Source organism: Patella vulgata, chromosome 2 (genome assembly GCF_932274485.2).
Source record: "Patella vulgata chromosome 2, xgPatVulg1.2, whole genome shotgun sequence".
NCBI classification, from domain to species: Eukaryota; Metazoa; Mollusca; class Gastropoda; family Patellidae; genus Patella; species Patella vulgata.
In genome coordinates this window covers 93,102,810-93,119,044 of record NC_065880.2, presented here as the reverse complement: position 1 = coordinate 93,119,044, position 16,235 = coordinate 93,102,810, and the positions used below count along the sequence as shown (strand labels likewise).

Genomic DNA, 16,235 nt, shown 5'->3' with positions numbered 1-16,235 from the left:
ACAATCAAAAATTTTTATATGAATTGATTGTAAATTTATGTGAGAATTTCTGTTCAATTTTGGAATGCCACTCAATTCATGAGAAAATTTCATTATTACACCATATCTGTTCTGTAAACAACAGACAAGGATTTTTTTTTGTTTAAATTCTTTATTTATCCCATAAAAAAATTACAATATTTCTTTATTTTAAAAATATTGTGGGAAATATTATCCACCGTTAAATCATTCACTCCTTTTATTGAATTAAATATTAAAATATTTCTGGATTTACATATAGAATACATCAACAAATACTAATGCGTCTCTGTCAACTATTGCATTTTCATTTCACTATTAAAACAACAATAATAGATGATCCTAACCAAGGGTTGATAAAGGGAGAGCACTCCACTTACAAGACGATGACAAACAACTTTATATTTGGTTTCGTTATCCACGAAAATATACAATCATAAACAATAACAATATGGTTAGAGCTAAATATTAAGGCTAACACTAACACCAACCCTAACCCACAATCCTCAGCAACAATCAGCTTGTGACCTTGACGAAATCTGCAGGTGGCCTTAATATTTAGATCTGACCATGACAATATACAGAAAATCAACATAATAATAAAATTATATAACTACTGACAAAAATGATCCGTCCATATTATAGAACCGAGCTCTATTTTTTTTTTCAGTTGATATTTTATTCAATAGCGGTCGGTTTGGTTCTTGTGCTCGACATACGTCCTTTCAAAGAACAGTAGAAGATATTTACTCACGTTCTTACATAATAAAATTTCTCATTAATACTGCACACACAAGGTTACAATCCTGTACCTGTTTAAAATATGCCAATGGATGATAAAAAAAACTTTAAAAGAGTTTTTATAATCTCGGATTTCACTTATACACATCACAACATAATTATTATATATACGGTCTTCTCATTCAAAAACAACAATCATATTATAACGACCCATAAATATACACCAAGGGAGACAACTACACAGTACATTATTTATATCAGTGGTAGCGGTAGAATTTCACAGCAAGATGGAAGAGGTGAAGAGAGAGAGAGGGAGAAATGGGGTTTAACATCCACTCGACACAAACTAGGTCATTTCAGGACCAACATATGGTTCAATTTTATTTCAATAATTCGCTTGCGGGTAGGGGTCTTTAGCAGTGGGAAGAAACCGGAGGACCCAGAGAAAACCCACGACGTTGGACAGGCAATCCTACTCCTTGTCACGTACAACCGGGGATTCTAAACCATGCCAGTTGACTCAATGACAGGCCTCATGATACAGTGTGCACGTGCTAACCATTTGGCCATCCACCCCCCTGGAAGAAGTGCAAGGAGCCTTCCTCAGACAATTTGTAGTACAAGTATGTCCTAAATACTGGATCACAATAACTGTGTCAATCTAAAAGGGGAAAGAAAATAGGGTTATGGATTTTGGAGAGAGAAATGGCTTTAAAGTCTACAACATAAACTGTGTCTTTTCAAGACTAATATTATACAATTACATTTCAACAATTCGTTTGGTTGTAGGGGTCTTTAGCAGTGCGAGAAAACCTGAGGACCCATAGAAAACCCATGACGTTAGGAAGGCGATACTACTTTCATGAAGCATGGATATGGCTGGGTTTGAAAGAATAGCACATACACTAATTTTTAAATTCTGGCACCACCGCTCTGATGATATGTTCCTGTTGTCATATACTTGCTTCCCATTGGCTTTCAATCTTCAATAACATATATTTTATAAAAACATCATAATCAATCAAAAATCACCGTACATTATTTAAAAAAATCATCTAGCACTAATCAATAAACTTAAAAATTAAAATATACAATTCTATCTAAAGCTTAAACTACCATATGGCCCAAATTTTAATATTATGCTAAAATACTGTAATAAACAAATCTAAAAAGTGTTGAAATGTTTGCTATAGATCATGTGTTAGAGAAATTATACTTGCAAAGTATTGGTATGGTTTATACTGTAGGGGTGTATCTGACACTACTGGTATATGGTTTATACTGTAGGGGTGTATCTGACACTATTGGTATGGTATATACTGCAGGGGTGTATCTGACACTACTGGTATATGGTTTATACAGCAGGGTTGTATCTGACACTATTGGTATGGTATATACTGCAGGGTGTATCTGACACTACTGATATGGTTTATACAGCAGGGTTGTATCTGACACTATTGGTATGGTTTATACTGCAGGGGTGTATCTGACACTACTGGTATGGTTTATACTGCAGGGGTGTATCAGATATTACTGGTATGGTATATACAGCAGGGGTGTATCTGACACTACTGGTATGGTATATACAGCAGGGGTGTATCTGACACTACTGGTATGGTATATACTGCAGGGGTGTATCTGACACTATTGGTATATGGTATATACAGCAGGGGTGTATCTGACACTACTGGTATGGTATATACAGCAGGGGTGTATCTGACACTACTGATATGGTTTATACAGCAGGGGTGTATCTGACACTATTGGTATATGGTATATACTGCAGGGGTGTATCTGACACTACTGGTATGGTATATACAGCAGGGGTGTATCTGACACTACTGGTATATGGTATATACAGCAGGGGTGTATCTGACACTACTGGTATATGGTATATACAGCAGGGGTGTATCTGACACTACTGGTATGGTATATACTGCAGGGGTGTATCTGACACTATTGGTATGGTTTATACTACAGGGGTGCATCTGACACTACTGGTATATGGTATATACTGCAGGGGTGTATCTGACAAATCCTGAATCTGTGCCTGACAATGTACCAGGTGACCTAATTTACAGGCTCGTTAACCTGTTATTTATATAATCAACATTATTATTTGTAACAGGTGCCTTATTTACAGGCTTGTTAACCTGTAATTTATATAATCAACATTATTGCATCACTCATAAATTCTTAACAAAAACAAATTACAAACAACAAAATCATCTCTAAAATCTCAGTACAAATTGATAAAGCTACCTTCATAGAACAATTATAATTAATCCAGGTTATCAGGACTGGAAATTTGTGTATTATATCAAAAACAATGTGAGGCACTATTCAAATTGTGCGTAACAAATTTAATTTTCTTCTGGACGTCTCATATAAATATCATTGAATATAACATTATTTAATATTAGGCCTCTTGCTTCAGGTATATTTACCTGGTCTCTTGCTTCAGGTATATTTACCTGGCCTCTTGTTTCAGGTATATTAATGAGACATTAATTAACTTATCCAGACCATAATCAACTCTCGATGTCATCGCAAGCCTGCAATATTTACTGGATTAGGGTCCGATTTGCTGCTCAACTTTCATTCATGATTAAATCATGAAATGGATAATCAAGACTTTTTTTTATTGTACTGACTTTAGTAATGATGATCAAGGCAAGGCCGAAAATTCAATCGCTAAATTCTCAGTTCAGAGTAGATTAATTTGACAGAAATTTTCATCAAATTGCCTTTACATTATCTAGTTTTGAACAATTATACTGAGAACTGCCAGCTCTATATCTAATCTCCCATAACGTATGTTTAATATACAATAAATACAATTATATTTATAGTTTTATATGGTTCTACACACTAATCTTTGGTATTTAACTCATACATAATAATGTTGAATTTCATAAAAAAAAAATCAAATTTTATTCATTATCTAATATTAAAATAGTTTTTTTTAAAAAGCACAACCGAAAATATAAATAATTTTCACTTTATTTAACCAAGGCTACTTGTGATGCCAGTTTTATTGTGTTTTGTGTAGATAGAAGTTTTAGAAAAGGGGTTAACATCCACTCGACACAAACTAGGTCATTTCAGGACTAAACTAGTTGACAAAGTAAGAAGAATGGCTATAATACCAAGACAGTTTTGTTTATAAATATTGGTGGACAGTTACCATAATGACATCACACAAGAGTCCTTATTTGCTGATTGAAGTTGATATTATTTATATTTCAGTTAGGCCTAGTGTATTTTTGAACGGTTTTAATATAAGATAAATAATAAAATATTAACTAATATACAACAACATATCACTAATATGGCAGGTTTAAGTTCAATATGGCTCCACTTATTACCCAATAAGGCAAGTGTAAGGTGCACACCAATATGGCAGGTTTAAGTTTAAGATGGTTCCCCTTATTAGTTTTTATGTATGGTATATATGGTATAACAATGTGTATAAAGTTTCAAATAAACACGCTATCTAATAATGTATAAATTTTTCTATAAAATCTTGCTTATGCCAGGTTCCCACTGTCGTGCGATGCACTACGATAAAATTACGATACAGTCAACACGATTGCTACGACTGACATCAATACATAATAAGACCTGATAGGATCACCACGATTAAACCACGATTTTAATCGTAGCACGAATTGTGATCGTAGGAACCTAGCACTGGTTATTTTGAGTAGTAGTGGAGAATTTTTCAAGTATTTTCAATAACAAATCTTTGTATTACTTGGTGTCTGGTGTTAGCGATTAATTGCATAGTAAAATATGTTTCATCTTATTTCAAATTTGTGTTTACCATAATTTGAAGCAGTCATTAAGTATTATAGCATTAAGAATTTTGAATTTTATTCACAACTGGTGTTTACCTTTATATAGTATCTAGAATTAGTGTTTACCATATTCACTAGTAATTATATAGCATTAAGAATGTTGAATTTTATTCACAACTGGTGTTCACCATAATCGGAACCAGTAAATATTTTATAGCATAATTTACTCAAACTGAAATCTTGATTGTACCTTATAATAGACAATTGATTTAAAAACTTCTTTCAGCTGCCATTCTTTAAATTAAAAACTAAAGTTACAATCAATTTTAAGTTTCAAGAAGCATACATGCAAAGTTAGGAACATGTTTGCATGTGTCTTGTAAAATGGGATCCTTGTGTTTATATTGAATAACGTTAATATTACATACACCCTTATGTTTTAGGATCATCTCCAAGATGGAAACGAATCTGTTCAAAGAGTATAAATGTAATAACAGTCTGAGGTCCTAGACGGATAAATGCTGGTATAAAACCCTGAAAAACAAATTGAAGTAAACATTATTATATGACATGTGAAATCAAAATAAAATGGGGTATAACATCCTATTTTGATTTCCAAATATCAGAGGGCCTTTATCATCCAAACAACCAGAGAGGGAGGAATGGGGTCTAACGTCCATTAAACACTAACATATGGTTTAATTTTATTTCAATAATTCGCTTGCGCGTAGGGGTCTTTAGCAGTGGGAGAAAATCGGAGAACCCGGAGAAAACCCACTAAGTTGGACTGGCGACCCTACTCCTTGTCATGTACAACCAGGGAATCAACACCATGCGAGTTGACTCAATGACAGACTTTATACAGCGCGCACGTGCTAACCACTTGACAATGGGGAAACAGATAGTATAAATAATAAGTCCATTTATATTGCACTAATTCTACTTAAACACTAACATATGGTTTAATTTTATTTCAATAATTCGCTTGCGCGTAGGGGTCTTTAGCAGTGGGAGAAAATCGGAGAACCCGGAGAAAACCCACGAAGTTGGACTGGCGACCCTACTCCTTGTCATGTACAACCAGGGAATCAACACCATGCGAGTTGACTCAATGACAGACCTTATACAGCGTGCACGTGCTAACCACTTGACAATGGGGAAACAGATAGTATAAATAATAAGTCCATTTATATTGCACTAATTCCACTTATAGCCGTGCTCATAGGCTATAAAAAACACAATCACTCTCGCAAAAATTTTCTCAAATAAGTTTCAATCTGGATTTAAAGGAGTCTAACGATGGACTGGATCGAAGATTTTCAGGTAGCCAGTTTCACAAATTGGCAGCTAAATGAGTGAGCTCCAAAAGACTCGAGTTTATATTTTGGGATAACAAGGTTGTTCTTAGTACTTGGCATTACAGATGGCATTACAGAGCGTTAAATAGTTGTAAAGGCCTACAATATAAAGATTTTTTAAAGCTCTTTCGCTCCAAATTAACCAATGACGGCTCCTTTAATCTCCTTGCACATTGATCTTTTTATAATTCCTGGACCAATCAAATTGATTATCACTCTACGTAACCTGAGCAGAAAATGCCCATATATTGAACCTAGCCAAGGTATTGATGTAATGAAATTATAAACCAAGTTTCTCCACTCTCGCTCAATTTGAATAAAATGAAATAAAATGGAGTTTAACATCCTGCTGTTCTGCTCCAACTGGGCTAATGAAGACGGGCATACGCCTTACAGTGTGCTATGAGGGAAATTTTGCCCAGGCAGTGGCACTATGACCTACTCTAACATCGAATTCCAACTGCCAAGGGATCTTTTAAGTGCATGCCAATGTATACACAGGACCTTGGTTTTTCGTCCTGAACGAATGACTAGACAGATGCCTTGACAAGGGGAAACAATGTCGGAAAATCCCAATGAACTTTCTCTGCCAATGCAAGGATCAAACATGCGACCTCAAGGCTAGAAAGCCAGCAACTTACCCACTTAACCACCGTGGCCCCCAAATTTTTATTGAATAGATGTCTTACCTTATAAAAACCTAGAGGTCCATTTTTACCTATATCAACAGCACATGATACTAAACCCTGTAATATTAAAGGCTAAGATTAGATAAAGACTTGACAGTTCTCGATATAATACTTAAAATATAGAAAATGAAAACAGAATTTTCTGAAAATTTCAGTCAAATTGCTTCACTATGAGCCAAGATATTAGCGATTCAATTTTAGGCTACCCTCGATTGTCGTTGCTAATGTTGGTACGATAAAAAACTAAGTCTCGATTATCCAATTTTACGGTTATTTTATCCACAACAAAACGTGTTTAAATCCATTGAATGGCATCAAGAGTTGATTATGGCCTGGATAAGTTAATTAATAGTTTATATAACATTTCAAGGCCTAAAGAAAGACCTGCAATAGGCAGATTTAGCTCTTGCATAATGTATGTTTAAACAAATTCTCTTTAGGTACTTATTGTAGGGGCTTGTTACCAACACTCAAATGCTATTCAAAATGTAACTGACTCTATATTAATCTCAACATTTTCTTTTTCAGTGATGCAGGAGTACGTGAAAAAAATATCTTTTATATATATATGGCCTTATTAGCATTTCATCAATTATTATCATTTCACAAGCTGGTATTATCGTAAATCAACCTGATAACTTTACACAAATAATACTTACAGAGTATGCACCTGGTGCTGCATTCATTAATCTAGTTTTCATTACATCTAAAGGTTGTGTTAAAAATGTTGCTATAGTACCCTGAAATATTACAAACAAAATGTTGCTATAGTAACGTGTTTATTGTTTTTAAATGAAATGAAATGGTGCTTGAACATGCCTTCCCATGTACAAACTGGGTAATTTGATGATATATTTGGACTTAAAATATTTTCAAACTAATTATTCTATCAAAAATGCCCAACCGGGTTTATATTGTAACCTACTAGACTTTTTAAAAGAGACATGTTTTTATCATAAATTTTAATTGTATATTTATCATTTCATTTTTGTATTTTAAATATTAATATGCATAAAAGGTTTATTTTATTTTTAATTTTATTTACTGTGATATTGTTTTTATTTATGCATATAATACTTTATCTGTGATATTTATTTAACTTGTCTCACATAAATCACCATATGTTTGGCGCAATATAGCCCGGTGGGTGCTGACGTGCCATAAAACTTCATTTCATTTCATTTCATTTCTATCAAAAATTTCCTTCAAATCCGTCTCAAAACATTGTATTGAGGAGAAAAACCCCTAAGATATTTTTAGAAGCCATGCTTGTCATGTAACTTGACTGAGGGAGGGTCCATTTCTGAATCTATTTTTCTGTTACTTACTGTCCATTTTACCATACATATTGAAGCTTAAGTAAATTCTTGGATTATCTTCTACCAACATCTTTTTCTGCCATTTAATTGCAGAGTCGGTTGAACGTTTAAACCCCTCAGTGTTCCGAAAAACTGCTTAACTGGTCAATCATGAAATAACAACCGCTCCCTAAGTTAAGCTAGCAGACAATAAGCTGTTGGACTGATAATTAGTGATACCCTGAAATTTTTGCCTATTGCTTGCCCCATGGGTGTTTTTCAGGGAATCCAGTATTTTTCTAGTAAGATTGGCCGTCTCTACTTTCCATATACCCAGTATATGAAATCTGCCATGCTTTTATTGGGAATGATACAATGCGCACATGATAACCATTCAGCCATCCTACCCCACCAGGGATTTTTCCATATATATAATATAATAATATTTACCGCTAATATACTGGATGAGAAATGCGTTAATAAATTATCACTAAAAACACCAGAACCTAATAATACTGTTTTAATCTGATCATAGCACGCTAACTGTAATATAAAAATACAAAATATGGTATGGTTAATAAGGGCAATAACTCTAATATTAACTAACAGAACTTGCTGAAAATCAATAGATTTAAATATAGTGAAACCCCTAAAATGGTGATAAAGACCTTTTAAAATTTATTCAATCAAATTCCTGGACTATTCAACATTTTAATGTCTGCAATGGGATCAGGATAAAATAGCAGAGTACATAATGTCCACAGGATAAAATAACAGAGTACATAATGTCCACAGGACAAAATAGCACAGTACACAATGCCCACAGGATAAAATAGCACAGTACATACTGTAATGCCCACAGGATAAAATGTTTGAGTACACAATGCCTGCAAGATAATATGTTGCAGTACACCATGCTTCCAGACAAAAGTACATAATGTCCACAGACAAAATGACACAGTACATGTCACAATATAACAATGATTTGCTTGATATGTATTTTAAAAAAAGTAATGAAAACTCTGTAAAACAGCCAATTAATGCCAGACAAGCTGATAGGGACCAGAGGGATTGTTCGTGTAACAATGTCCTCAATAGCCGCCTTATTTCCAGACTTGCTGACATATTGAATTTAATGAAAACACATAAAAAAGACAAATTTCTGCCAGATAAAATGAAAGGGACCAAAGAGAGACTGTGTCTGTTGTCAGTGACCGGTGGTTTATTATCAGGTTTAATTTACGGGCTGATGGTTTTACGTCATTGTGTTTATCTACAGACAGCAGATCAGCTGTGATATTATATCAAATAAAGTTTACTGAAGATTAGTAAACATTACGTAGACAGCGGTCAACAGTCGTTATACATAAGATAAAGATATATAGGTCATTGAAGAGAATGAAGGTAAAGTAAGGGAGAGAGATTAAAGCAACAGAATGACAGAAAAAAAATAAAGACGACAGGGTGAACAAACGAGAATGATGGAGAAATGAAATGAAGTTTAATGTCCTACTGTTCTGCTCTAACTGGGCTTACTTAGCCACGAATGAAGTTGAGATCACATAGTTAAAGATAGAGAGAATAGGGTAACCTCCATTTAACTCAAACTAGGTCATACTGGGACTAACATTTGTATAATTTCATGTTAATAATACTGTTGTGTGCAGCGGTGTTTAGCTGTGGGAGAAAGCTGGAGTAAGAAAATTCTATGATGCTCTACAGGCAGGCATCCCCACTACTTATTAAGTAGAATCGAAAACATTCCAATAATAGACCCAAAGAAAATTCGACGACTCTCTGCAGACAGGCAACCACATTACTTATTACTTAGAATCAAAACAACTCCAAAAATAGACTTTACAATATAAGACACACAAGTTATACTAATCTAAATTTAAAAACACAAAACTTTCATGGAATACAAATTATGTTTTGTTGTTTTTTTAATGTGACCAATTAATATCACTTAAACAATATGAATTTAAAAACACAAAACTTTTACGGAATATAGTTTGGTTGTTTTTTTTTAATGTGACTTAAACAATCTGAATTTGTTACTGGAATGTAAATAGAAGAATACGAACCTGACCAATCGTGACTAAAACGGCACGAGAACTGGCTGTAGAGGCACCAGAAAATAATCGTAGAAATCCCTCGTCACGGAAAACACGATACAAACCATCGACAGCATGTTTATAACTATAAAAAAATAAATAAAATGAAACGAACTGGGCTTATGAAGACCGATAAACATCATACAGTGTGCTATGAGGGAAATTTTACCTTCCGCTGTGAGTGGTGCAGGTGGGAGAGACTGGTAAAAAACAAGACCAGAGTCTAGTCATTCAGATAGGACAAAATACAGAAGTCACATGCCAGTTGGGATTCAATATAATAGTAGGCCAGTTATCTTCAATACTCACTGCATGCCGCACAAATATACCAGTCTTGATTCACCTAATTAGCCAGAACAGTTGGATACTAATTAAAACCCATTTTATTGTACTTCATTCTCCCTGGTAGAATTCATATTAAAGAACTTCTACCTAAATCTATTGTACTGCTGGTGTGCATGGATTCTTAAATATCTATTCATGTGTTCCTGTCCTGCCGTTATCATCGTTTGATCCAGTAAGCCACACAGATCTAACAGCGTGTCTTAGCTACTCTTTAATGGGAGTGGTGCCGTTCCTCTTCACGTATCTTTGTAGAATTCTAATAAATGTAGTCATGATCGTGACTATTATTCAGAATTCCGATCTGGACTATATGCTATTGAAGAGAGAGACAAAAAATCTGAATATTTTAACTGTGTTCTTACTTTCTTCTCTGATCAGCTGGTAATTTGATATCATTCTGCATTCTGAAAATATATTTCACATAATTAAACATTCTAAATTTAATAATAAATATTTCATCAAGCACCGAAAAAATAAATTATCAAATCGCAACCAAATCAGTGAATAAACAATTGTTTATAAATTTTTGCTGAATTCACACCAACTGTAAATCCTATATGTAAAATGTCATCAAACAAACGACATCCCCCAAATATTCTCCATTAAATAATAAAACAGTCTATTAATTTACCTGAGATTGACCACATCGACAGGTGTCCCTACTATTAACTTACCTGACATTGACCATATCGACAGGTGTCACTACTATTAACTTACCTGACATTGACCATATCGGCAGGGGTCCCTACTATTAATTAACCTAACAATGATCATATCGGCAGGTGTCCCTACTAGTCTAACTTACCTGACATTGACCATATCGGCAGGTGTCCCTACTAATCCTCCCGTTGCCCCAGCAACCCCAGCTAATAATATTTTCTGATAAAACGGCATAGTCTGTCCATCTTTTATTAGTTCCTTCTTCACAGTCTCGTAGATCGCAAATCTTGTCATAGAATACGTCAACTGTAAAAATACATTTGTAAATATGAAATGGGGTTTAAAAGAAGTGAAATATGGTTTAATGTTTTATTAGATTGTAAATCTAGTTATACCTGTAGAATACGCTAAACGTAACCTTGTTTTACATATAAAATACGTTAAATGTAACCAAATATTTCTATATGAAATGGGGTTTGAAAGAAATGAAATACAAGGTTTGAGACAGTCTAAGAGGGAATAGTTTTGTACTGTCTAGGGATACGGGTCGAATATTCTTTAGTGCTAACTGTATAAAATACAATAATTAGACATTGTCTATTGTCATTGAAAACTCACGCCAACAGTGAGCCCGATTTCTCCAGCACAAATAAATAGATGACATATATTAATTAATTGCATGTTTATCTTTTTCAAAAGTATCGAGCAATCAAACTACTTATCTACTTTACAAATATAATTCTGTATACCTGTCTTAAAATAGATGCCGTCAAGCCGTTATACAGTCCAAATATACCGTCTGATTTAACCACACGTACCCCCATCTTTAATAATCCTATTTTCTCTGACTGTTGGGTTTGTAGGTGTACCTGAATCACATGATATAAAATTACAATTTTAAAATTAACAAATCTCACCAATAAAATAAAATAATAAATGATATTTTGGTCTTGTTTCTACCAATTTAATTTCCAGGGTTATCTGTGCAATCTGTGGGGGGGCAAATATTGTCTAGATGGAAGTGTTTCTGCCTACCCTTTCAACAAATTCCAACAGTCACAGGTTCTTGTGCACGCCAATGTGTGCAGACCCAGGCCTCTGTTTTGCAACCCATGAACCACTGTGCCCCCCCCCCCCAAACTGTAATGAGCAATGGGGGTATAGTCAATCTTTCTGGGAATAGGCAGTGATTGAGCTTGGGCCCCATCAAGAATCTGTTCTGCATCTTTATTTAGGAGAGTTTCTTGTCGAGCATGTTACAGCTGAAAATCACACTCCATAATTTAAATATTGATAAATGGTTAAAAGTGTAATTGTGCTCGTTACTGAAGTCCTGGCTACATACATGTATATAGGCTGATTAGGCTCTTAGGGTTCCTCTGGGTTTTATTCCTGATTGTTTTCAAATTTGAGTGAAATCCGTATCATTACAGGTCTGGGACTGTACAGCGCAGTGAACGCTTATGGCTAGCCCCCGGATCCATTCACTTCATTTGAATTGTTCGTGTGATTTCTGCGTAATATGTCTTGTCCGTATATTTGTTTTTGTGTAAATTATGTGTGGTACAGCCCCCCTGGACTTACTATATAAGGCTCCAAATCTTATCCTCTAAATAGCAAAGAATCACTCTCATTATCATGCGTTTTACAAAATAAAATACAAATATAAAGTACAGAAATGTACGCATACATGTAAACAAATTGTATAAAAGTCGTTATGTTAAAACAAACATCACTCATCAATAAGGTATCATTTTAAAATTTTATTAGAGTTATATATATATATATTTTTTTTTTCTAACAATATTTATTCAATATTTACATATTATAAAGATACAACATTTAATTATGGGACCTGAAAACAAGCCGAAGCTTATATAAATCCATTTCCTGAGTTATATTTTAAAAAATAATCTATACAAATTCAAGTAATGTAAATGATGGCTACGTAAAATCCTGTCACAATATATTAAAATTTCATTAGAGTTATAGTTTAAAAAATAATCTATACAAATTCCAGTAATGTAGATCACCAGATGATGTAAAATCATGTCACAATATTTTATTGTAATATAATGCCCTGAGCCTTTCAATCATATAACAATAATATGACAGTTTATTATAATCATATCAACCATAAAAAACAAAACTAGTTGGTTTCAACTTCATCTAATAGTTTCAGACACAACAAGTTGATCAACTGGAATTTATTTTTGTACAATCTGAAGAACTAATCAGACAGAATTTGTTGGTATACAATATTATATACGGTATGTGTTAATTTTAGAATTTGTACCTTACATGTAAATGTTATATGGCTAGTGGATCAATATGATAAATAGCCAGGATATAGTAGAGGTGTAATTAATTAATCTGTTAATTACTCGACACCTCCTAGTGAAAATAAAACAGTTGTAAACCCAATACTCATTAATTATCTCTAGATTTACATGTAGTCTAGACAGACTGTTTTAACCCTTTTAAAATTGGTGACAAGGAAATTCCTACAGGAACCCAATTCTCAACGGTTTGAACAGTTTGCCAACAATGGTTTGAAACTAAACATTAGATACATAAACTTCTCCTAAAACCGTACAACTAAATGATACCATAGGGAGCAGATGTGTATTATAACAGCCAGACATGTAGGGGTGTATGATATTTAGCCAGGGGAGTGGGTTGTATTATAACTAGCCAGGGGAGTAGCCAGGGGAGTAGCAGTGTAAATTAACTAGCCAGGGGGAGTAGAGATGTTAAATTAACTAAATGAAGAGAGGGGGGAGACAGGGTAAACGATGTCTAGCCAGGGTAAAAGAGATGTACATGTATCATATCTAACCAATGGGGTACTGGTCAAGATGTATGAAGAAAACAAAAGTAGAATTTACATGTACACATCATCCATTCACAGCGATTCATTTTTAGATCAATGAATAAATTTGATGGATCAGAAATGACAACTATGTCAATTCAAGAAATTATTTTGGGTAAATGGGTGTAAAATTGAGATAACTGTCAGGCTAACATGTGTTCAATGCAGTAACTTGACATCACAAAAGCATTCATTCATTAACTAAAAGTTCAGGAGTTCAATGTTAGAGAGAGAGAGAGAGAGAGAGAGAGAGAGGTATCCATAATAATTTGAGTAGCTGTAATTATTTTCTATCTAGTGCTAGATGTCTTTTTAAAACAATAAAATGGAGTTTAACGTCCTACTTTTCTGCACCAACTGGGCTTATGAAGACAGGAATATTCACTGAGCCTCCTTTAAATGAAAAGAAATGTGGCACCAACTGGGCTAATGAAGCAGAGCCACCTGTATCCACCTGCTTTAATTAACAGCTACAATATGATGCCAATCAATCCATATTCATTGGATATTATACTTATTACACGGTATGATAAATAGTAATTAATACCTATTGATTGACAACATCATCTTGTAACTAACGATCATTAACAAAGGTGTATATAACAGCCATTATTACTGACTATTACAAAATAAGACTACCTACATGTGTAAAATACAAGTATATCAAATACCAGTATGTGTTGTATTTATAAACATTTCTCAAGTCCTCAGATTCAAATCACTTTTAAATAGATCAAGTTTGGGAGAAAATAAAATTTCTACTGTGCTTACAGAAATGAAATGAAGTGGGGTTTAACGTCCTACTGTTCTGCTCCGACTGGGCTATTGAAGATAGGCATACATCATACAGTGTGCTTTGAGATAAATTGTGCCCGGACTGCGGCGCTGCAGACTACTCTTACATCCACTCCAACTGACAAGGGATCTTTAACGTGCACACCAATGAGTACACAGGACCTCATCTTTTGTCCCATCCGAATGACTATACATTGACCCCTGCCAGGTATGCTGTCCTGCACCACATATGGTTCAATTTTATTTCAATAATTCGCCCATGAGTAGGGGTGTTTAGCAGTGGGTAGAAACCAGAGAAAACCCACGAGGTTGGACAGGCGACCCTATTCGTTGCCACATACGAGTGTGGGATCAGAACCACACCATTTGACCCAAGGACAGACATTAAGGTCTAAAGTTCAATCCTATCTCATTGTACCTACATGTAGTGCAATGATGTAAAAGTATAAATTGATAAAGGTCAAGCAAAAATGATTGTGTAAGTGCAGGAGGACCAGGGGCAGGGAATTGGATGACCGAATAGTTAGCATGTGCGCGCTTTATCTTAAGGCCTGTCATTAAGTCAACTGGCGTGGTTTCGAATCACCGGTTGTACATGACAAGGAAAAGGGTCGCCGTGTGGGTTTCCTCCCACTACTAAAGAACCCTAAACACAAGCAAATTATTGAAACATAAAATTGAGCCATGTTAGTCCCGAAATGAGCTAGTTTGTGTTGAGTGGACCTTAAACCCCATTTCTCTCTCTCTCTCTCTCTCGCAGGAGGACCGCACAACACACAAACAAAGTCCATAACAAGACAAATCTGTGGACAAAAACACTCAAGTCAAACTACTTAGGGCCTACCCAACACAGACATTGCAAACAATGAACAATAACCGTATATCAAATCAAGTACCGGGTAATGAAATTAATGGATCGTCCTCACCTTTAAAAGATCAAGAGGATGGGTACAGCAAGCGGCACCAGCACTTGCCATTCCCCCAAAATACCATCTCCCCGTCCTCTTCGTTTTATCCACTGGGGCTGCCATGGCCATTTATAACGTGACACAGTAACTGACAGTTGACCTCTCGAAATATTACAGCGAAAATCTAGAACAGACCAGTTAAATATATCTAAAACTCGTTTTGACTTTTACTGTTAAACCGGACGTACAACTGTACCAGCATGACTTTCTAATAACAACACCGATACAGTATATAAACGTGATTATAGTACATCAAGCTCACGCAATCCGTTCGCTGTCAAAGTTCAAGGTCACAATGCCAAGGTTAGAACCTAGTTACCTCCCTTATATAAACCGTTACTCGAACAGCTGATGACCCTAATTTAACTCACCTTATTCAAACGACTGTCGACATTTATTTGGATACGAATTTCTTTTAATCACTGTTTTCTCTTTCTGTAAAAATCATTTCATATGGGGACTTAATTCATTGGATTAAAAGAAAAATGAGGATATTGGAACATAGACACCGATTACCCCCCTTTAGTCTACAGAATTAGCATTAATATCGTTTCAAAATGTTGATTAAGGGTTATAA

The 16,235-nt window shown here is 34.7% G+C and overlaps 1 protein-coding gene across 1 annotated transcript; it reads right to left on the bottom strand.

Moving 5' to 3' along the window:
• Window positions 1-131: 131 nt before the first annotated feature.
• LOC126810035 (mitochondrial dicarboxylate carrier) lies at window positions 132-15,941 on the bottom strand. Its single transcript, XM_050534954.2, has 9 exons — window positions 15,617-15,941; window positions 11,773-11,892; window positions 11,169-11,329; window positions 10,726-10,767; window positions 9,989-10,103; window positions 8,355-8,447; window positions 7,266-7,346; window positions 6,607-6,663; window positions 132-5,093 (listed from the first exon to the last, which is right to left on the bottom strand). The coding sequence occupies exons 1-9, from the start codon at window positions 15,725-15,727 to the stop codon at window positions 4,992-4,994; spliced, it is 882 nt and encodes a 293-aa protein (XP_050390911.1). The 5' UTR covers window positions 15,728-15,941; the 3' UTR covers window positions 132-4,991.
• Between the last annotated feature and the right edge of the window lie 294 nt (window positions 15,942-16,235).